General features: G+C 41.6%; 2 protein-coding genes across 18 annotated transcripts in view; one reads left to right on the plus strand and one right to left on the minus strand.

The window, feature by feature from the left end:
* DHX57 (DExH-box helicase 57) overlaps nucleotides 1-6,479 on the plus strand; it is a 60,285-nt gene extending 53,806 nt beyond the window's left edge. For 12 of the 16 annotated variants that reach the window (XR_015137188.1, XR_015137191.1, XR_015137190.1 and 9 more), the window contains 2 exons: nucleotides 4,052-4,252; nucleotides 5,846-6,479. Coding sequence is in view for 9 of the 16 variants with exons in the window: in XM_086327379.1 (XP_086183505.1) it covers nucleotides 4,052-4,252; nucleotides 5,846-5,989 (345 nt within the window). In the remaining 7 variants the exon portion in view is untranslated. Of the gene's footprint in view, nucleotides 1-2,522; nucleotides 4,253-5,845 lie in introns of those variants that run through there. The other 4 variants (XR_015137187.1, XR_015137193.1, XR_015137189.1 and 1 more) reach the window with 3 other exon arrangements.
* Nucleotides 6,480-19,273: 12,794 nt separating this feature from the next.
* On the minus strand, nucleotides 19,274-23,138 carry GEMIN6 (gem nuclear organelle associated protein 6). 2 transcript variants are annotated; one of them, XM_086327390.1, is made up of 4 exons: nucleotides 23,047-23,138; nucleotides 22,710-22,812; nucleotides 22,352-22,495; nucleotides 19,274-19,923 (listed from the first exon to the last, which is right to left on the minus strand). In XM_086327390.1, the coding sequence occupies exons 3-4, from the start codon at nucleotides 22,474-22,476 to the stop codon at nucleotides 19,548-19,550; spliced, it is 501 nt and encodes a 166-aa protein (XP_086183516.1). In that variant the 5' UTR covers nucleotides 22,477-22,495; nucleotides 22,710-22,812; nucleotides 23,047-23,138; the 3' UTR covers nucleotides 19,274-19,547. The 2 variants fall into 2 exon arrangements, with proteins under 2 accessions (XP_086183516.1, XP_086183517.1); XM_086327391.1 differs by lacking the exon at nucleotides 22,710-22,812.
* Nucleotides 23,139-23,333: the final 195 nt, after the last annotated feature.

The following is a 23,333-nucleotide window of genomic DNA, read 5'->3' on the forward strand; positions in this document are numbered from 1 at the left end:
CTGTCACTTGCTGTCCTTAGGTGCTGACTTGGGGAAGGTTGAATAAGCACAGATGTGCTGGAAATTGAACTATTAAGCCTGCTTTCAGATACAAAATTGTTTCTTGGCAGAAGTGACTTAAAATGTCGTGATGTAATCCTTTGCCTCTATCTGTGCCTTAAGAGGCCTTGACCTATTCTCTGATCCAGGCTTCTCAGCTCTCACTCTTCCTTCAGCCTCTTGCTGGGTGCCTTCTGCTCGCATCACTCCACTAAATTCATCAGAAGTCATGAATAACTTGCAAGTTGTCAAATCTTGGGAACAAATTTCCAGCTTCTCATCATTCTTGACTCATGTAGTATATGACACTGCTGACCTCCCTACCTCTTGAGACTATCTTTAATGTTTTTTGCTTCTGAAATATCACTTCTGTCTCCCTGATCATCCCCTTCTAGCTCCTTTACTAGATTCTCCTCCCTTGCTCTGAAATCATGGTTCTGTCCCTGTCCTTATGTTCTTACTGCAGGGCACATAATCTTCCTGAACCACCAGAGCACACCAACTGCCACCTACATGTTGACACAGACTCCAGATCTCTCTCGTGCTTGGTTTCTTTCTGAGTTCTTGCTAGAAATCACCATCTGGGTGCCTTCTTGTCGCCTCAAACTCAAAAGCTGAAAAACCAAACTCATTATCTCTGAATTCACTGCTCTGTGTTCCCTGTCTTGGTGAAATGGAACCAAATCAGAACCCTGGAGTCACAGAAACCCTGCTTCTTTTCTCCTGATGCTAATCTGATTGGTCACCAGGTCCCAGTAATTCCACCTTTTTGACATATCTCAGATTTGCCCACTTCTCTTGTCCCTGCTGCCATGTCCTCAGTTCAGACCCCAGACATCTGTCTCGTGCCTGAAGTACTAATCTTACGTCCCGTGCTCACTCTCTAGTCCTTTATACTACTGCTTCCAGAGTCACCTTTTCAAAGCACATCTCTGATCATGTCATGAGTGTTAGTCGCTCAGTCATGTCCACCTCTTTGTGGCCTCTTGGACCGCAGGCTCTTAGCCCACCAGGCTCCTCTGTCCATGGAATTCTCCAGGCAAGAATACTGGAGAGGGCTACCATTCCCTTCCCCAGGGGTCTTTTGAACCCCAGGTCTGCTGCATTGCAGGCAGATTCTTTACCGTCTGAGTCACCAGGAAAGCCCACCTTTACAAAACACACCTTTGTTCATGTCATCAGATCAGATCAGATCAGATCAGTCGCTCAGTCATGTCCGACTCTTTGTGACCCCATGAACCGCAGCACGCCAGGCTTCCCTGTCCATCACCAGCTCCCGGAGTTCACCCAGACTCACGTCCATTGAGTCAGTGATGCCATCCAGCCATTGCATCCTCTGTTGTCCCCTTCTCCTCCTGCCCCCAGTCCCTCCCAGCATCAGAGTCTTTTCCAATGAGTCAACTCTTCGCATGAGATGGCCAAAGTACTGGAGTTTCAGCTTTAGCATCATTCCTTCCAAAGAAATCCCAGGGCTGATGTCCTTCAGAATAGACTGGTTGGATCTCCTTGGAGTCCAAGGGACTCTCAAGAGTCTTCTCCAACACCACAGTTCAAAAGCATCAATTCTTCGGCGCTCAGCCTTCTTCACAGTCCAACTCTCACATCCATACGTGACCACTGGAAAAACCATAGCCTTGACTAGACGAACCTTTGTTGGCAAAGTAATGTCTCTGCTTTTGAATGTGCTATCTAGGTTGGTCTTAACTTTCCTTCCAAGGAGTAAGCGTCTTTAATTTCATGGCTGCAGTCACCATCTGAAGTGATTTTGGAGCCCAGAAAAATAAAGTCTGACACTGTTTCCCCATCTATTTCCCATGAAGTGATGGGACCGGATGCCATGATCTTCGTTTTCTGAATGTTGAGCTTTAAGCCAACTTTTTCACTCTCCACTTTCACTTTCATCAAGAGGCTTTTGAGTTCCTCTTCACTTTCTGGCATAAGGGTGGTGTCATCTGCATATCTGAGGTTATTGATATTTCTCCCAGCAATCTTGATTCCAGCTTGTGTTTCTCCCAGTCCAGCGTTTCTCATGATGTACTCTGCATGTAAGTTAAATAAGCAGGGTGACAATATACAGCCGTTGTTTAAAACTCTTCGTCTGTGGAGTCTACTGTAAACTCTCCTATAACCTTTCACATCTATCCCCTTCTTAGACCATGTCCCCCCACCCCAGCTGTCATTCTTTATGCTCCAGGCCACACCAGACTACCGACAGTATCTCCCAGTGCCATGACACAGGACGCACTGTTCTCTGTGCCTGGAGTGGCATTCTCATTCCCCGGCAGGCTCCTACTTATCCTTCAAGCCCAGTGCTCCTCTCCAAGTTGCTTCTTACTCCTGTTCCACCACTGTATAGTATGCGTTTTTCTACTGTTGCACTTATCACATTCTTTTATGGTTTATGGTATGTCTCATTCATAGACTTTTGAAATTCCTGAAGACAGGAATTGAATTTTATTCATTTCCACATTCTCCACGTCTAGCACAGTGCGTCGCCAGCATGAAGGCAGATGTTCAACAAAGCTTCATCTTGATAAAGAGATGGAGGAAAAGAGAATGAAGAGAGTTTGAAGTGTGAGGGCTGGTCAACCCCTGGAACTACTGAATGGAGTGTCAACAAAGCATGAAAAATATCTCCTTAAGCACAGAAGGGCCTGAGGACTAGGAGATCATCTGCCCTCTCCACTGCATGTGTACTTAGAAACCAGGGGCCCAAGTTATCTCCACTCCTCTCCTGAGTTTACCATGGCATTTCTGCAGTAAATCTAAGTCATCCATGCATCCAGTCAGTACCTGCCACCCGGTCTGTGCCAGGCACCATTGTAGGCCATGGAGGACAGCTGATGAGCTAGGGAGACACAGTCTCTGCCCTCAGGGAGCTTACATTCTAGAGGGGAAGACAGGCAAGAAATAAGTAAACAATCTCAGGTGAACAACAGATGTTAGAAAGTAAAACCATAAGAGATTGAGAGTGACAGGAGAGGGTTTTTAACTATAGTTGAAATTAACACAATGTTGTAAATCAGGTATATAGCTTCAGATGCATTTCTGTTACAGGTTACTACATATATTGACTATAGTTCCCTGTGCTATACAGTAAATCCTTGTTGTCTTTTATATACAGTGGTATCTATTAATCTCACATTCCTGATTTACCCCTCCCCCCTCAAGAGGGGCTGTTTTACATAGTGTGGTAAGGGAAGAGCCCTGAGGAGAAACAACTGGACAGGTCCTAAATGAAGTAAAGGGCAAGTCATGCAGGTATCTAAGAAGAAAACCTTCCAAGCCGGGGAAATAAGTGCAAAGACCATGAGATGAAAGCACATTTGGTGTGTTCCAGCAAACGCAAGAAGGAGAAGGCAGCCAGTGCAAATGAGGGGGAAGGTCAGGGGCGGCGGTGACAGAAGAGCTGGGACAAGCAGGCAAGGATCAGGACATGTGGGACCTTGTAATCCACAGTAAGGATCTGAGATTTTATCCTTGGAAAATCTCTGGAGGGTTTTGAGCCCTAACTGGTTTTTAAAAGATCACTGTGGCCACTGTATGGAAAAGAAACTGAGGATGCAAAGGGGCAAGTACACAGCAAGCCACTGCAGTGTTCTGTATGAGAGGATGGTTTGCACGAGGTGGTGGCTGTAGAAGTGGAGAGTTCATTGTGTATTTTGAAAATAGAACCATCAGGACTTAGTGATGATAGAGTGAGGGAGAGAAAGCAATCAAGGATGCTTCTAAATTTGGGGCTTGAGCAGCTAGGTGAATGGGAGTCTCACTTACTGAGATAGTGAACCCGACAAGCATAGGAAAACAGAGAGTTCCCTTGAACATAAGTCCAAGATACTTCTTAGCTGTCCAGGTGCAGACATCCAATAGGCAGCTGCAAGTACAAGGCTAGCGCTCAGGGGAAGGTACAGGCTGAAGGTCATCTGGGGAGTCACTGGACAGGTAACAGGTAAGTCCCTGGGACTGGTGGGATTCTGTGTATGTCACCAGTGACATCACTGTCATGTTCCAGGTCAGACACTTTGACAGTCCCTACCTGGTATACCACGAGAAGATCAAAACTAGTCGCGTGTTCATCCGAGACTGCAGCATGGTGTCTGTGTACCCACTGGTCTTATTTGGAGGAGGCCAAGTGAATGTGCAGCTCCAAAAGGGAGAGTTTGTTGTTTCCTTGGATGATGGTTGGATCCGCTTTGCAGCTGCTTCCCATCAGGTAAGGGATAGGGGCTCTGATAATATGAAATACAGGGCATTCCTTCAGGGAACAAGGACAGCAGAGCTGCCTTAGAGTGAATGATGCGTGTGCCGGGGACACTGAGCAAGACCGAGGCTGAAGTAAGGCCAGGGGTGGAGCTGTAGTAAGAGCTGAAGAAGTGCGCTGCGAGGGAAAGCCCGGGACAGTTGTGTGAAAGGACAGAAGCTGTGAGTGAGGTATTAGAGCTTTCTGTTATAGAAATATAGATTCAAAGAAAACATGGGTGAGCAGAAGTAAAAATTACCCTGATTCTACAGCCACCTTTAAAAAAAGATAATGGGTCTAAATGTTTTTATTCTCAGGTCTCAAATTATTCAGTATATGGAGTCTCTAGAAAACATTTAAGGGAGCGTATATTCAAGAAAAAATTTTAATATTTGCATCTGTTGGAAATCTTCTAATCTCCTATTGCAGGGGGCAGAAACACCAATTCAAACATTACAGTAAAATACACCAGTGAATTCCCTTTTAAAGTCTAAAGCAGCACTGCTAGGAAAAATATACGTGACACATACCTAAGAATTTTTCTAGTAGCCACATTTAAAAAAAGTAAATAGGTGAAATTAATTTTAATGTATTTTATATAGCACAATTTTAATATATTTTATATAGCATAAAACATTTAAAAGTTTTAATTATATCATGTAATCAGTGTAAAAAATTGAGATTTTTATATTCTTTTTCATACTAAGTCTTCAAAATCTGGTGTGTATTTTATAGTCACAGTATATCTCAGTTAAGACCAGGCACATTTCATGTGTCATGAGATTAGCCACATGGAACAGTACAGGTCAGGAGGGCCAGGCAGGGTTGGTTTGATTCAACTGCTTAACGACAAAAGCCCGGCTGGCCCCTGGTATAGGATGGCTGTAGCTCCTGCACGTCCATGCAGCACACATGGCCCACGAGTGGAGACAGAACGCTGCTTTCCTGAAAGCCCACCTCTTCTTCTAAACCGGTTCCTGTCACTGCAGAATGTCATGGCCTCTAAGGCCTGGATCCCCTGAACCATTCACTCTGGTGCACGGCATGAGCCGATTAGATCAGAGTGTCTACTCCAAGGTTGCCACACAGTGGAGGAAGAGCCAGACAGGTGTTGGCCAGATGTCCACAGTGCCACTACATCAGCACGAGCAATGTGGTGCTGTCTCCCACCCCACCTCCTCACCAACCAAAGCATAAAAATTCCAAAGTTAGAGAGATTGTTTGGTTTAATGTCCGCCATTTTTAATTCTCAATTTTCCTGCTTCTCCTCTCAGACCTAATTGTAAAAGTTGGCCAAGCTTTAAAATGCAGAACATTGCATAAAAGCTGTTTCTGGATTTAATCTTGGTCCCCAGTGTACACTTCAGAGCTGTATGTTCCTATAATTGCATCAAGAAACTTTAGAAGCACTTTTAGGGGGAAGAAAAAAAAAAGTGTTTCATTCTCCCCCCATGGAATTAATAGCAGAGACCTAGAACAATGGTCATCACAACTGGAGAATTTCCTTTAACCACCTTTTCTCCCCTGGTGGTCCAAGCACTGCTTACATCGCAACTTTCATTTTAGGTGGCAGAATTAGTAAAGGAACTTCGTTGTGAACTTGACCAGCTCCTCCAGGATAAGATAAAAAACCCAAGCATAGATCTGTGCACCTGTCCTCGAGGGTCACGGATCATCAGCATGATTGTGAAACTTGTCACCACACAGTGAAGACTGTCGCGGAGAGTGCTCACTCCTCCCCTGCTTGCTCAGCTGGGAACCAATAGCGGCACTTCGACACCCAGCTGCGGTGTGGGGGCCGCTGGGGAAGGAGCCCGGGCAGGCTCTGCTGAGTCAGCTGCAGCCACACACGCCTTTAGGGACGTTTTCCAGACTGAGTGTTGCTAACCAAGCAGTGGGCACTCCTGCCTGGCACAGTTTGGAGTGTCAGTGTGAGACAGCTTAAAAACCAACCTGCCTGTTTTTTTTCCTCTCTGACTGCCCTGGAATGAATGAAATTCATCTGATAACACAAAAGTGAACGTTTAATACAGTGGTTTTAATCTCTGTTTTTCTCCTGCTTTTTATTAGAGTGAGATGAGGGGCATGAGGAGAAATACCAGTTGTTTTTTTCTGTCATAAAAGCTCAACTGAGAGAAATCAGAACAGAAGGGAAAAAATCATGTGAGCAAGAAAAATTAAAACTTCATTTTCAGCCATAGGTCATTATGTAAACTTCATTTGTGAGGGGTTTATTTTTACTCATTAAAATTCAGCTTAAAAAAAGTTGAGTTCTTATTTGTTATTAAAATGTGAGCTGGTTTTATCAGTAACACTCTTATTCTTAAAAGCAGAACAACCTGGGTGTTTTCATTCTCTTTTGGGTTTTCCATTTATGAGTCTGACTCTGTCTTTTGAACTCGCCCGGATCTAAGGGCCACATTTCACATTACCTGAAGGGGAATTTTATTGGTATTCTCAGAACATAGTTGGCATGGTTCAGGTTCATGGAGAAAGTTGCCATGCTAGTGTCAGATTTATAGCCATAAAAATACCTTCTATGAGAGTGCTTATTTTCAGTCACCACTTAGGTTAATATGGCACTCACATTTTTTAAAAAAAATATGAATACATTTACCTTGGCTAGATAGTTTTCAGTGTCCAAGAAGAATTCCAGAAAAATGAGTGGAAGACGTACTCTTGTATGTATAGCCCTCAGGTAGAGAGTTACTACAGGTTTCCCACTACAGACAGAATTCACACTAATTCAACAAAAGCACCTCAGTGAAGGATGTTCACCTTTCAAGCTATTATTTTAAGTTTCCAGGAAACCTCCTAGACTGTCCAGATGGTCACATATGTCCGTGGTCCCCGACCTTTTTGGCATTAGAGACTAGTTTGATGGAAGACAGTTTTTCCATGGACTCGAGTAGGGGAGAATGGTTTGGGGATGATTCAAGCGTATCAGCCCCACCTTAGATCATCAGGCATTAAATCCCGAAGGTTAGGGGCCCCTGGCATATATGATATCACTTACGTATAATCTAAAAAAAAATAGGTGATTCAAACAAACTTACTTACAAAACAGATTCACAGGCATAGAAAACTTATGGTTATCAAAGTGTATGGCAGGGTGGGAGGTAGAGAGATGGGAAAGAAATTAAAAGTTTGGGATTAACATGTAAATACTACTATGTATAAAATAGGTTAACAAGGAACTGCTGTATGGCACAGGGAACTATATTCAATATCTTGTAAGAAAAAGAATGAAAAAGTATATTCAATATATGTATAACTGAAGCACTTTGCTGTACCTTTGAAATATTTTAAATTAACTATATCAATTAAAAAAAAAAAAAAAAAACATAAATCCTATCAATCTCTAGATGTGCCAGACTGAAAAAGTTTGGAAAGCCTTGACTGAAGGCATTATAAGAAAATCCTCACCCCAAACAATTTCTTAAGCTCATCATTGTAATTTTGAAATAAATGAAATTGGATTCTTTATTTGTGATTCAAGTCAGAAAGCAGTAGTATTTCAAGGTGAAACTGGATTTCCAAGCACCAGTAAGATGGTCAGCTTTTAACGTTAATTTTATGGAGAAGTCTGTAAATGATTTCCCAAATACTCATTTTACAGGAATCTAGTTAGGGAACAATATTAAATGAAGTTCTCGCTACAGAATTAGCCCACACTGCTGTTTTGTCCAATATGTAACTGGGAAGTTCTCAGGAAATGAAAATAGCTCAACACTTAGGGAGGCGGTCAGGTTGATAAAACATTAGCTTTGTCTTCTTCCTTCTGGAGTTCCATATCTAAATGTTACAACTCAAACTCTCTGAGAAGTAATGAACTTTAGTCTTTATCCTCCCCATTCTGTTATCTGAGCAGTTTACTATATCAAAGCATGCAGACTGTGGATCTGTAGGCATGAAAATTTTTTCTATTTCTAGGCAATGGTGTGAATGTGTCCCTGAGAGGTTGTCATAAAATAATGCCTATGAAAGTGAGATAGGCTGGGGTCTGGGGCTCTTTGCTGCAGTGCTTGTACCTGGGCAAACGTCTCCTGGAGCAACAAAGTAACAAAAAAATATATATGTAAGGGACTAAAAACTGCCTAAATGGGCAGTGGGGCAACTTATGAACAAGATGCAAAAAGAGCAAAAACCCACACAGCACTGTCAAGGGTGTGGGCAGACCACCTTTGCCATCCCTCTGGCCTAACCCCTGCATCCACCCCTGCCCTCGCCCTGTTTAAGGAACCAGTGCTCCCCTCCTCAGGGAGTGACCAAGGGAGCCGACTTGTTTCTGTTACCGCCTGCTGCAGTAGGAGCCCTGCAAAGCCTCGCCCAAGTCTGGCCTTTTGTCAACTTCTACTGATTAAGGAGGCCAAGAACCCTAGTCAGGAACAAAAGTACTTTGTAAAATTAAAATACAGCAAATGTAAGCAAATTGGGACTGAGGGGTGGTTTTCAGATGCAGCCCAGGCTGGCTCTCAGGGGACAGCACTCTGTTGTGGTCTCAGTTGCTGGACTGAGAGCTGGTGAGCTTGGGCTTCACACTCTGAGGGTGTCTTGTGGGTGTCACTCACTTGCTACATAAATAATGGATTCCTGGGGGTTCCCAGGGACAGGAGAGTATGGTCACACAGCCATATTATGCCCGAACAAGCCTAGGCAGAGGCTGCCTCTTTCCTCCTAAATCATGCTAGAAATAAGCATAATTCCTAGGGTTTATTTTCCCCCAAATGCAGGGAGAAATCTGCTTAATATGTACAAAGTGAGCTATATTGTTTTCAGAAATTAGAGCTTGATTGTGAATCTGTGTCAGTCAATATTTGAGTTCCATGGTACAGAGTGCCTTAAACAATGAGTACAATTCTTTATCACTGCAGTAGGTTCAGATCCTTCTAGAGTGATAGGCTTCTTCCATGTCTAAAACTGCAGTGACAGTGAACAGTTAACCACCGTGGGTCATTAACATGGAGAAGCTTTTTCTTGCCATTTCTAAGTTACCACGCAAAAGGTATATCAAAGACTGGTCTTAAATATGACTTGCAGCCAATCACTGATCCTTAAGGTGCTTTAAAATCTGTTTTCATAATTTGTTGCATCAAAGAGCAGAAAAAGAGTTCTTTTGGGGAACTGAAGCTCTGTGTGTGAATCATTAGGAAAGAGTACAATCAATGTTTCATAAATACACAGGACAGCAGCCCAAATTTGAACTTTTTCCCACAGTTTGGCCTCTTTGCCCCATCCATGCCCGACTTGAGCCACTCAGCTCTACTCCCAAATCAGTTCTAACCAGCTGCCTGGTAAACAAGCCAGAAAACAGCACCCCAGTGAGATAGCTGGGAAGAGGATGCCTTGGAATCAATGGACTGGGTTTTTTCAACTCTTATTTCAGTGTTTTAGGAAAGAAACAAATGGCAGCAAAAGCCAGCATAAGAGGGGTTTGTTTGGAAAAGCAAACACTCAGGGGTGGCTTTGGAAATTCAGCCCAATCCCATAACTACCAAACAATGAGAAGCGGTATTTAGGATGATGACCCTGACATGTTACAAATACAATATTGCTTAAAATGGTAAAGTATATAATAATTAACATTTCAACAGAAGCATTTCAAAACAGTGAAGTTTTTAAAAATTATTCCTTATGTATAGAAAATGAAGTGTCTGCTGCCTCCGTCCAACCTAGCTGTTACCAAAAATGATCTGAAGGAGTTAATTTTCCTTTTATGTTCAATGATTTTAATCAAGAAACTATCCTTGCCTGGTTTTTCTACAACAATTAAAAGACAAGCTAACTTAACCAAAAAGACTTATTTACTTCATGAGTAAATGAGTAAATTACTCATTTAATTCATTTACTTCTGCTTTTAATAAGTTTTGTCTCATTCCATTCTTGGGTTTCAAATGTGTAGTTTGAAAGGTTAACAGGGAAAAAAAAAAAGAAAGGTTAACAGATACTTTTGTTGTAAGACTTTATTTGTCCAGAGAGATTGATTAATTATAACAAATATATGTACAAAAACGAAAGAAGTTTCCTCATGGAAGAAAATGTAGTTTTTATTTTAAAATCTCTGGTTCTCAACTTAGGGCAGTTTTGCTCCCCAGGGGACACCTGGCAATATTTGGAGATGTTACATATGAAGGGGGAAGAGTATCCCTGGCAACTAGTGGTTAGAAGCTAAGGATGCTGCTAAATATCTTACATGCACAGGACACCTGAACAAAAAAAAAAAAATCACCCATTCAAATTGCCAGTGCCAAGGTAAAGAAAACCATTCTAAACAACATGAGATAGGTAACTGCTTATAAAGTCTATTAGTTATTAGTCAGATGTAAAGTATGCCCATACTACTACTACTAAGTCGCTTCAGTCGTGTCCGACTCTGTGCGACCCCATGGACTGCAACCTACCAGGCTTCTCCGTCCATGGGATTCTCCAGACAAGAACACTGGAGTGGGTTGCCATTTCCTTCTCCAAAAGTATGCCCATAGTCGTCTTTAAAAATATAAGTATACTTGGACTAACCGAAAGCAAAATCTCTGCCAAATCAACTCTAATAAACATGCACTGTGTGACTAGGAGCTTAAGAGTATATCATTTTATTAAAAACACACAGTACTTGAGAAATTGAGGTAAATGTATGTAAGAATGGCAAAGTCATGCACAGATAGGTAGGGATACTTTTCCTTTAAAAAGATGTTCTACCGTAAAAAAATTTTTAAGTCATTTATTTTGAAAATGTGAAAAGTCAAGACATGCTTTTTGAAAATGTTATAGTTAATATAATTATATGTGATACTAACACTGCTAACACTCTCCACTGCCAAATTTAGTTTTCGTACTTAGGTCCATATTAAGGTGTTTAAAACATGAACACATGTACCCTTATCTTTCTATTATTTGAACAGAGTCCAATCTAGTAGACTTTGGCCAATACAGTAAAACACAAATTGGGTTAATAAAAGGGGGGATGGGAGTATACAGCACTACAGGTCTATGATTGTAAAATGTTTAAGTCTAACATGAAGCCTAACCAGAACTATAATTTCTATGTTCAGTAATCCACCTCCCATAGTTTGAACCAGAAAAAAAAAAAAATCAGTTTTGTTTTAGGACTTGATTATTAGTAAGATGACCAGACTGAATGTCAAAAATGTGTTGTGTACTTTAAAAGACAGATGTACAGTCAGAGGCCATGCTACACCATGGGCACCAAGGGACTACCCATGTGAGGGAACTAACCCACTAATTACAGACCCAGCATAAAACAACTTGTAATTAGACATTTCTCTTAATGCCACTCTTCTGTCTCTGAAATTCACCTGTGCTCTTTCCCATTTAAACTTCAGCTGTCCCCATTATTTCTAGCCCATAAATCTTTATACCATCTTTTTCTACAGTAAGCATGGCTAAGACTGGATTAATCGAAGCATGCAATCTGATTAGTTAACAAGAAGGCTGATTGTCCATTTTATAACTAACATGGCTAATTTGAAACCCATACTGGGGTTACAGAAATTCCTCTCACATTTATACTCATAATTTCAATATAACCATTTTATTTTAATCAGGTACTATAGAATGTAAAATGGCGCAGCCATGTTGGAAAATAGTGTGACAGTTTCCTAAAATGTTAGTTGTCACGTAACCTAGCAACTCCACTCCTAGGTATTTCACCCAAGAAATACGAAAATATATGCCCAAAGACTTGCCCCAAATGTTCACAGCAACATTATTCATAATTGCCCCAAACTGGAAACAATCCAAATATCCATTAAGCAAAATGTAAGTATATTCACAATGGAATATTATTCAGTAATAAAAAGAAGCCACTGATATATGCTACAACATGGAGATCAAATTCAGGATTTAGGGGAATATTTTAATAAGTTGTGGTTCATCAACACAATAGATATAGTCTTAAATATTATACAAGTGAGTAAAGTTATTTTTAAAAAATGTTTTATTTGGCTACTTCAGGTCTTAGTTTTGGAATGCAGGATCTAGTTCTCTAACCAGAGTAAATTTAAATGGAGCCAGTCGGACACAGACTATACATTGTATGATTCCATTTAAAGGAAATATACCCCCCAAAATCAAATCTATAGATACAGAAAGCAGTGATTGCCTGGGGTGGAGAGTGCGAATGGGAATCTACTGCAAATGAGACAGAGGGTCTTGTGGCGACAATGGAAATTTAAAAAAAAATTAGATTGTGATGATGGCTGCACAACTAAATTTACCAAAATAAACGAATCACTGAATTATGCCTTGAGGTGGATGAATTTTATGTTAATATCTCAATGAAGCTTTTAGAAATATGTATGAAGATGCCTTTGATTACAAAGGAGAAGAAGTGATTTTACAGTGGAAAAATATGACAGCACCACCTTAACCAAGTGATCATGGTTAACATCACAAACATGGGCCAGATCAGCACAGGATGCCTCCTGATGCACTGAGAAGAATACACTATCATCTCCAGGGTCTTCCTTTCCCAAAAATGCACACCGATATGGATCACTGGGAAACAGAGAAACCCAAATTGAGGGATATTGCACAAAATAACTGGCCAATATTGAAAAATGTCAATGTCATGAAAGTCAAAGAAAGATTGAGGAATTACTCCAGAGTAAAGGAAACTAAAGGGACATGATCCAAATACAAGTCGTTTTTTGATATAGTGAACATTGAGCAATAGGCAAAATCTAGATAATGTCTGTATTAAATTATACTACTGTATGAATATTAGTTTTGATAACTGTACCATGGTTAAAATGTTCTCACATTTCCATTGTATCCACAGTTTATTCTCAAACAGTTCAGGAAGAAACATGAACACACATGCACAGAAAATGCAAATGTGGCAAGATGTTAACATTTGCTGGATAAAGGATACAGGACAGTTCTTTGTCCTGTTCTCGCGTATTTTCTGTAACTCTAAAATTATATCCAAATAAGTTAAAGCGATGCATGTACAATTAAGTTGCTTATTAACATATTAATATATAGCCATGTGAATAAAAATAAACACAAAGAAACAGTTATAATAAGATGAGAATATGGGGGGAAATAACTTTCTGAAAATAAAGATTAAAAAAAAAATTAAGATATGATTCAAAGAGTACCCATACTGGAAACACATGGAGAAATGTCAATAAACACAAAGCAACTGTAAAACACCATCTTCTGTTCAGTCATAAAAATTGAGTAAAATACTAATACTCTACGGGTGTAATGAAATTTGTATACACATTATTGTTGTTGATGTCAAGTAACACAAACTAAAGAGTATTGTACTTTCATTTCTAAGCACTAGTTTTGGAGGGGTTTTTTTAGCATTTGGTTGCACCCGGTCTTGGTTATGGCACATGGGATCTAATTCCCTAACCAGGGATCGAACCTGTGCCCCCTGCACTGGAAGCACAGACCAACAGAGAAGCACTGGACCACCAGGAGGTTCCTTCTAAGCACTAGCTTTTGATAACAGCAGTCAAGACATATGAAGACATTCTTTGCACCATAAACTATGATAGCAAAAAGAACATCAAAAGAAAATGTTTAATAAGTTTTAGTCCATCAACACAGTACAGTGTTGTCCTTAGATCATGAAAACTACAAAAACAACTATATACATTGTATGCAAAAGTAAAAAAGCATGTCTGATAACGATATAATTTTTAATAAAGAAATCCTTTAATGACTGAAAAATGAAAACCAGTGGTGTAATAATGAAGGCAGGAAAAGCTGGAGGTGATAGATGTGTTTATGGCATAGACTGTGGTGATGGTTTCATGGGTGTATGCTTCTCTTCAACTCATCAGGCTGTATACACTATGTAGTTTTTTGTATGTTACTCCTTCGTCAAAGTAGTTTTTTTTAAACCAATTGTATTTGGCAGTGGATGCAATTGCTAAGCTGCTAAGTCGCATCAGTCGTGTCCGACTCTGTGTGACCCCATAGACGGCAGCCCACCAGGCTCCCCCGTCCCTGGGATTCTCCAGGCAAGAACACTGGAGTGGGTTGCTATTTCCTTCTCCAGTGCATGAAAGTGAAAAGTGAAGTCGCTCAGTCGAGTCCGACTCCTAGCGACCCCATGGACTGCAGCCTACCAGGCTCCTCTGTCCATGGGATTTTCCAGGCAAGAGTACTGGAGTGGGGTGCCATTGCTGCTAAGTCACTTCTGTCGTGTCTGACTCTGTGCGACTCCATAGACGGCAGCCCACCTAAGTATGTGTAATTATAGTCCTTCACTGCTCTGATTTCTCCCCAAATTTATAGTAATCCTTAGCTTTGACTCTAGCATTCTAGAAGCTACTCCAAGAGGCATCATAAAAATTCTAGTTCTCAAAACAATTGTGAATGTTTCAAATTTCATTAATTTTATTGAAAACAATTCATGGGAGGTGTATTTCAGCTATAACATTTAGGAGGAGAGATTTAGGAAATCAAGTGCACAGTGGATAGCAAGATACAGGGCAGAGGTTGGAAAGTTTGCTCCAAGACTGAAAGATACTCAAAGTCCTGAAAACCTTTTGTTCTGAAAAATATTCTTGACACCAGTTGTGTTCAAAGACTGCCCTGGAGCTGGCTTTGGGGAGGATCTCCCCCTGGGAATCTGGAACCAGGAGAGGGATGAAAAACAGGCAGGTTAAACCCTCAGGGGGAATTTGAACTGAGGAACTGGCTGGCCCAACTCCCTAAGCAGAGAGGTTTCCGTGGCAGGGCCAAATCACATATCCTCAGGTTTGGCTCACAAGGCAAATTTTCAAACAAATCAGAGGACTCAGCTGCCAAGAAAGTCTGTCCCCAGCTCATTAGTCTGACAGCAGGTAAGTCTGCCAACACCAGTGCACCTGTCCCTGGGCCGAGGTTCACTCCTGACCAACTGTGCATAATTTCCTATATGTCTTTTTTCAAGACCTCCCTCATTTTGTCAGAATCTTTTCCATTTAATTTGTTCTTATTCCCCTTCCCCTATCCAAAGACATCTGAGGGTTTGAAGGGGAAAGGCTATGTGATAAATTTCACTTTTAGGATTCTGGAACTCTACAGTTGTGAGGGAAGGCCCTTCTGTTCCCCCAGGCTTCTAAACTGCTTTTGCAAGGGTAATCTGATGGAACTCTACAGTTGTGAGGGAAGGCCTTTCTGTTCCCCCAGGCTTCTAAACTGCTTTTGCAAGGGTAATCTGATCTGGGACAGGTAGCTACCATTATCTGGGAGTTTGTTACAAATGCAAGCTCTTGGACCCCTACTAGGTCAGACTGGACTGCTGGGCCCTACTCCCAACTGTGTTAGCAAGCCCTCCAGCTGATTCTGATGCTTGCAAAAGTACAAAAAGCACTTGGATACATCCTGTTAATATTAGACAACCATGCAGGAAAGTAATTTAGCTATGTTATCAAAGTGCTTCCAAAGACCCCCTAAAACCCAAGTATTTTAAAGTATTTCTTCCAAAAGGCACAAGATTCCTTTTGTATGGATGGGACATAAACCCTCCTTGACCCCTGGTGGACCATGCTAGTTCAAGGCTCTCCTAGGGCAAGCTTTTCTGTAAACAGCCATATTTTTCTGAAGATACAATCCATATCATTTCTGTCAATACTCAACTCTGCCACTGTGGTTCAACAACAGCCACAGACAATACACAAAGCAGTGGGTATAGCTGTGTTCCAATAAAACTTTAATAAACAGAGGCAGCAGGCTGGATTCTGCTAAGGGCCTGAAGTGTGCTAACCCATCCTCGGGTTCTAACCTGATGCGGGAACCCTGGGGTCACTGTAGACATTCCCCTGAAAAGTCCCAGTTGGGCTGTATCTACAGGCGTGCAAGCCTTGCAGTTGCCGAGTCAGTCCAAAGAGGGAGTCTGGAAACAGCGACACAGCTATCACTGGTTTAATAGATGGGGGAGTTTACACACCTGAAGAAAAGTCCTGGAGGAACAACCCATCACATGTGGCAGACAGACAAGGTGGCGAGCAGGACACAGTGATAGCGGCGGTCTTGGCTCGGGGCGGGGGGGCAAGACCACCTTTTAAAAGGTGGTTGGAGACTACCTTTTACAGGGGGAATTGACCTCACGTTGGCTCAGTTACCAGGGAAACCAGCAACTGAGACCCATCCCTTACAGCCCCTCAGGTTAACAACCATCATCAGGGCAGATGTTTCCCATTAATAAACTAGCAGATGGAGCCATTCTGGCCCAAGGATTAGAACACTCACTGGCTGGGGCAAGGGCGAGCACATTTGTTCCAACACAGTGTAGGCGCAGCAGGGACTCATCAAGCAGATGTACAGACAGCAAAGGGCAGCCGTCTTGAGTGACCTGACCATACACTCCACAACCCTTACCCCCTTAAGTCTGCCTCTCTTATGTGATATTCCTGGGGTCAGGTATGTAGAGGTGCACCTCCACCCAATAAAACAAGTGCAATACAGACAACAGCAGCTGAAGAGTATCAAAAGTGTAAGACGTGGGTAAATTTGGAGCCAGGCACTTCCTGGGTCCATTTTTCACGGAAGTCCCAGGGAGGACATCTTGCTGTAGACCCAGCAAAGAGGTCACTGATACCTCCCAATCTGCGAGCAGCTCCCTCTGCTCAGACAGGTGAAACGCCAAGATGTTTAACAGGCACGATATAGGGGAGATCATGATCATTAGCCAAATCTACCCTCATCCTGCTCAGCTACCCTTAGTCCCCACAGACTGTGCCAAATACAGGCAAGGTGGCAGAAGATTGTAAGGTTAATATAATAAATGGTGCCTTCCTCCAGTAAATGCCTGCCTTCCTCTCAGGTGGGGCAGGTGTAAGACAGGTGAAATCTGTCCCTTTCTAATCCTATTCCCCACAGGGGACTTACCCAAACCACAGGGGACTTACCTGCCAATTCCAGAGCCATTTCTTTAATAATATGTTCCCGAAGGCAGAAATTGTGGCAAGGGCAAAAGTGAGTTATTGTCCTGACCAGTAGTAGACAATGGTTCCTTTGGGGGTAAACAGTTGAACTCAGATGGTGTTGACTAGTTGCCTGTGGGTTAACACGGCATAAGCACTGGGACAACTGTTCTGGGATGTTCAGTTATAGTTTCTAGGCTGGAGTTAGCCTCCTGGGCCCACAAGTACAGAAATTTCCTATCTTGGTTGTTGAAGCAATCCACTCATCCTTTCAACTAACCTGGCAGCAGGGGGGTCATAGGGTGGGTAGAAATGCCAGTGTGTCATCTTCACTGGCCCATATCTGAACTTTATGGCCAATGAAGTGGATTTCTTGGCCACTATTATGTCCACGGCGGTGCTGTATGTCATGCACGGCTCTTCTAGATCCTAAATAGTGGTTTTTGCATTACTCGACAACTTGAGTAGGCATTTTATAATGTCTCTCATCTGTTATACTACTTTGTAGACTACATGTAGCTGCTCTTCCAGCACACTGCATCACTGCTCTGTCCCTTTCCATAGCTGGGAACAGAAGCTCAAGGGGACTCCGATTATTTTGCCATTGCACAGACCTGTACCAAACTCTTCCAGGTAACTGGCCATGTCCAATTCCAATTCATGTCCTAAGTTAATATCCCTGCTGCTGCTACTGCTGCTAAGTCGCTTCAGTAGTGTCCGACTCTGTGCGACCCCACAGACAGCAGTCCACCAGGCTCCGCCATCCCTGGGATTCTCCAGGCAAGAACACTGGAGTGGGTTGCCATTTCCTTCTCCAATGCATGAAAGTGAAAAGTGAAAGTGAAGTAGCTCAGTCGTGTCCGACTTTGAGACATGGACTGCAGTCTACCAGACTCCTCCTCCATCCATGAGATTTTTCAGGCAAGAGTCCTGGAGTGGGTTGCCATTGCCTTCTCCGTAAGTTAATATCCCTAAAGCCTGTAATTGCTTAGAGGTGGTGGGTCAGGGGTATGCTGTCCTTTGTAGGTAGTTCAGATCCCTTGTGTTGTGTCTATGTTCACCAGCCATCCCCCTGCAGTCAGTCAGATGAGCCACAGGCATGGGGCTGCTCTATAAACTGCTAAGAGACTGAATTTAACAGGATATCATCAATGCAATAAAAGACAGAAACCATCTTTCATGGCTAGTCAACTGCCACAGGGCTCCACACACTAGTGGATGGCCACCCTGAGATTCCTCCCAATCCCCCACAACTTTTCATTCCCCGTCCTTACATCTCAGTGGTCACAGGAGTACCCTTAGCCTCCTGGCTACTTTGTGAATTGTTGGGCTACAAGCCTTGTGGATGCCCAGCCTTGGGACCAGAAAGAGCCCAGAGACAGCAACAAAGACATTAAAAGCTTATTGGACACAGGGATCTTACATGTCCGAAGCAAGGTCCTAGAGCAACACCTCCACCATGTGTGGTGGATAGCAGGCATAACCTGGCGGCAGCCCTCACTCACCCGGCAGGGAGGAGGCTCCTATTTATTCAAGATTTAATGTCAGGTTGCCTCATCAGTTACCAGGGAAACCAGCAGCTAGACCGGTCCCTTACAGCCCCTCAGCAGCCATAATACTTGTCACACTTACCTTTTCCCTCAGATATATTAGCCAGTGTTCACTTTTAAGGCTTTGAGAGTTATAAGGCTTATGTGTTAAGATTTTACCAAAACTTTCAAGTTTCAACCAAAAAGGAATACATTCTGATTCAAAAGCTATTTCATCATTACACTAAAAAAAATTTTTTTAATAGACATTTTAAAAAAAGAGACATCTAGGGACTTCCCTAGTGGCCCAGTGGTTAAGATTCCACACTTCCAATGCAGGGGGTGAGAGTTCAATCCCCGGTCGGGGAACTAAGATCCCACACGTCATGCAACCACCAAAAAAAAAAAAAAAAAAAACTCTATGCCTGTGGTGATAGTTGCACAACACGGTAAATACATCAAAAGTCACTGAACTGTGCAAGGAAAGCTAGTGAATTGTATGGTATGTTAACTATAACTCAATAAAAATTAAAAAAAAAAAAGACACATCTAGTTAGAATAAGCAGTGTTAACAAGACTGTGATTTTACCTTAGCATTTTATATTGAATCTAACATGTTGCATCTTTTTCCAAATACATTTCTTGCCTAATAGAAATGGAGGTGTATTCCCATCAAAAGAAGAGATTCTTGTAATTCTGTTGTCCCCAAGTTAATTTTGTTTGAGATGTCATCCTTGCCCAGTTCACTTATTAGTACCAATAATCCCCATCTTTGATTTTACCTAAAACAACAAAGAACTTTCAAAAATATGAAATCTTATTTCAATCAGTACATCCATAGTTCTTAGCCTCTCATTGGGAAGCTTCAAGATGTCCTTGAATAAGATCCTGAACACGGGACAAAATAATCTCATTAGAACTGTTGCAATTTTCTGGACCATATGGTGGGTCTATAGTCAAGACCCCAGCCACACAGAGAGTCTTTCGTGAATCTCTCTGTTCGGTGATGGGGATGTGATTCTTCTCCAGCCATTTCTTCAGGCTGTTCTTCCTCTTTTCCAGATCCTCAGGGCTGTATGCTTTGCAGTCTCCAGACATGAACAAATGCATCAGCTTCTCTCGCACGCTATGGTCCCCTTCATTCACAATTTCAACAGTCTGTACAGCATGTCCCATAATTCCAGTCACAGACATGCTTCCATCTTCAAGGAAGTTCACGAGGACAATACTTTGGAGGAAAAATAAGTTCAGACCACAGTTGCAAAAGAAAAACCTAAAGGCCCATAAAACTAAGGAAGCAATGAAATGAGCGCATCAACCCCAACAGGTCACTAGAACAATAGGGAATGTTCTCTCCACTTTAAATTAATACTCTCACCACCAAATATTTTCACTTGTTTAACATGAATTCTCTGAAGGTCCTAAACATCTAAACCTTTTGTCCAGCTAATCATTGTGGGATGTAGTTAAAGCATTACTTTAAAAGTTATGAATGTTTTAATATGTATTAGGAAAGAAGAGAGTACAGATTTAACTTTTAGAGTTAGGAAACAAATGAATAACTCCCCTTCAGAGCAGACCAAAGAAATAACACAGCACAAAATTAATGAAACAGAAAACAGAAGAGTCAAGTCAGTAAGAGGATCATCAAAGCCAAAAGCTGGTTCTTTGAAAAGGGTATATAAATTTCACAAAACTCAGGCAAGATTAATAAAAAGAGAAAGAAGGCACACATAAATAGTATTAGGAATAAGGCAGCAAAAAATAATAGTATAAAATATTAAAAACATTTAAACCAGTAATTTTGACACTTAGAAAACTTCCTAGAAAATATGAATTTCTACTACTGACTCAAAAAGAAAGAGAGAGAATGTAAATAGTCCTATAACCTTAAAAAAAAAAAAAAAAAAAACCTGAAATAACCAGTTTAAAACCATCCCATGGCGGGGGTGAGGGGCGGGGGGGTGTGGGGCTGGCAGGGGTTGAGAGGGGGAAAGGCCCAATTTTACCACAAAATTCTATAAAATTGTCAAGAATCAAACATTTCCAATCCAACCAATCTAATTCTCCTAAGGACTGTAAAAGGGAGATTATGCCATAACTCAGTTAATGAGGTTAATATAACCCTGATACCAAAAGCAGAGGACAGGATTAAAAAATAAAATTATAAGCTAATCTCACTTATGAATATAAATGCAAAAATCCTAACTAAAATACAATATATATGATATGATATGATGCAATGTGACATGATAGAATTTCATTTCTGTGGTACTGTCCCCCAAAACCTATAATCCCAGTCTATGAGAAAACATCATACAAACCCAAATTGAGAGATATTCTGTTAAATACCTCACCAAAACTCTTCAAAAGTGTCAGGGTCATGAAAAACAATTAAAAAAGGACTGAGAAACTACCACATATCAGAGAAGACTAAGGAGACACGGTGATTAAATGTAATGTGGGACCTTGGACTGAATTCTAGAACAGAAAATCCTTGGCTTGGAATCCATAAAAAGGCCATCAGTGGAAAAACTGATAAAATCCAAATGATTGTAGTTTACTTAGTGAAAACTTTTAGTTCTGACAAATGTTTGATGGTTGTGAAAACTGCTAATATTAGGGGAAGTTAGATACACAGGTACTCTCTGTACTTTCCTTGCAATTTTTCTGTAAATCTAAAATCATCCCAAAATAAAGTATGAGTGTATCACTACCTTTAAAGTAGCCTTGCAAAAAATAATTCTGATCCTAATCACACCTCTAGATATGAATACCAGTTTATAAGAAATACAAACGGTAAAAGAACATGTTAAACTACACCATGATAATGCAATGAGCTAAATTCACAGTGTGTTCAATTTGAAGACAAATGACTCCATTTCTTCAACAAAATATAACATGGAAAACCAAAGAGAAAGTACAGTCACAGATTAAGATTCTTAAAGAGACATATCAACAAGTTGATAGGCCAACATTAAAGAGATACTTTGGAAACAATCAGGAAAACCTGAACTCAAACTAGGAATTAGCTAATATTAAAGTTACTATTACTTTTGTTAGGTGGTTATAATGGTATGTGGTTACATTTATTAAAGAGTCCTAATCTGCTAAGAGATATATTTAAGGATTTATGAACAAACTTTAGTCAGTAATAGGCTTTAAAATATTTGGAAGGCGGAATAAGATTAGTGTTTATTATATTACTCTCTTCACAATTGTGTATATGTGAAATTCTCCAACAAAATGTAATTAAAAGGAGTGTCTCATTTCTACAAACTTGGCTGGTTTGACGGAAATCTACAGTTTGACAGTATTTAGGTTGAAAGGAAATTAAGTACTTATATGAGAATAATCAGTCTTTCATTTATTTATCTGCTTTCTTAGTATGGATATGGCTTCCTTGGTGGCTCAGACGGTAAAGCGTCTGCCTGCAATGCGGGAGACCTGGGTTCCATTCCTGGGTCGGGAAGATCCCCTGGAGAAGGAAATGGCAACCCACTCCAGTACTCTTGCCTGGAGAAGTGCATGCACTGAGGAGCCTGGTAGGCTAGAGAGAGTCAGACATGACTGAGTGAGTTCACTTTTCTTCGGTATGGATATAACATATAGGCAGTGCAGGGGGGTGATTTCAGGGAAGCAGGACTCGTACTCACTTGGCAGAGACTGGGTCTGTGGTTAAAACCCATCCTTTATACTCCTTGTCACTGGCTGTTACGCTGACCGCTTTGTAAGTGTAATCTTGCCATTCTAAGGGGCCTTTCTTCATCCATTCATTCATGGCTGCCAGCTGGCTAGATCTAAAACAACCACCAGTTAGGATTAATATATATGTTCCCCCCAATGAAATGTCTCACCCCTAATTTCCATTCTAGAGGTAGAGAACACCAGCGATTTGCATCATCTTCCATACCAGAAAAAGTTAAATTTTACTATTCAGTCTGAAAGCCACGGGACCACGAGCTGCTGCGGGGACGCGTCTGGAGTAATTTATCTGGCACGCTTGTATCTCACCTTCCCAATCTCAATTCCAGACCGCCTTGACGTTGGCTTCGACCTCCGCAGATGCTCAAACCCACTCAGCTCTCCTTCCAACAAATGAGCTCACTCCACACCACTATTAACAAAAACCGAAAAAAGAAAACTCCTCTGATATCCACCCAGTCCCTCTAAGTTTTCGCTGCATACCGCCAGGGAGAGGGCCCCGGATCTGTGACAATTTCATCTAAAAACTTGTTCAGAGATGCGTAAACGAAGCGACAGCAGCCGAGACCCACAGCCGCATGATACTAAGGACTGTACTCAAACCAGGTAATAATTAACGTGTAATCCTGACAAATGAGAAAAATACCAGTTAAAACTCCTAGCAGCGCCCGATTCTCTTCAACCACGCTGGGAGGAAGGAATCGCTAGGGCTAAAACCGCCGGAGCCCAGCGTGCTTCGCTCCATGTCGTCACTTCCTTCCCCCAGAATTCTCTGTTTTGTAGTCCGTGGCCTTGTCACACCTCTGAGAGTCCGGAGACCTGGGATGATAAAAGTAGGGTGCAGGGTGTGGGCAGGGGATAAGATTTTTTTCTGTAATAATAATAAGCTTCTTTGTTCGCGAGGGTCTCCCCATTCACTGCCATTACTGATGG

Source organism: Bos grunniens, chromosome 11, assembly GCF_055505025.1.
Source record: "Bos grunniens cultivar Pamir isolate PY7600 chromosome 11, Bosgru_T2T1.0, whole genome shotgun sequence".
Taxonomy (NCBI): domain Eukaryota; kingdom Metazoa; phylum Chordata; class Mammalia; order Artiodactyla; family Bovidae; genus Bos; species Bos grunniens.

Bases quoted from the DNA above. Each gene is read 5' to 3' on its own strand.
- GEMIN6 (XM_086327391.1), bottom strand. From the start codon at position 22,476: ATGAATGAATGGATGAAGAAAGGCCCCTTAGAATGGCAAGATTACACT. The intron at 19,924-22,351 runs GTGAGTACGAGT...TTTCCTCCAAAG, and splicing joins ACAGACCCAGTCTCTGCCAA to TATTGTCCTCGTGAACTTCC.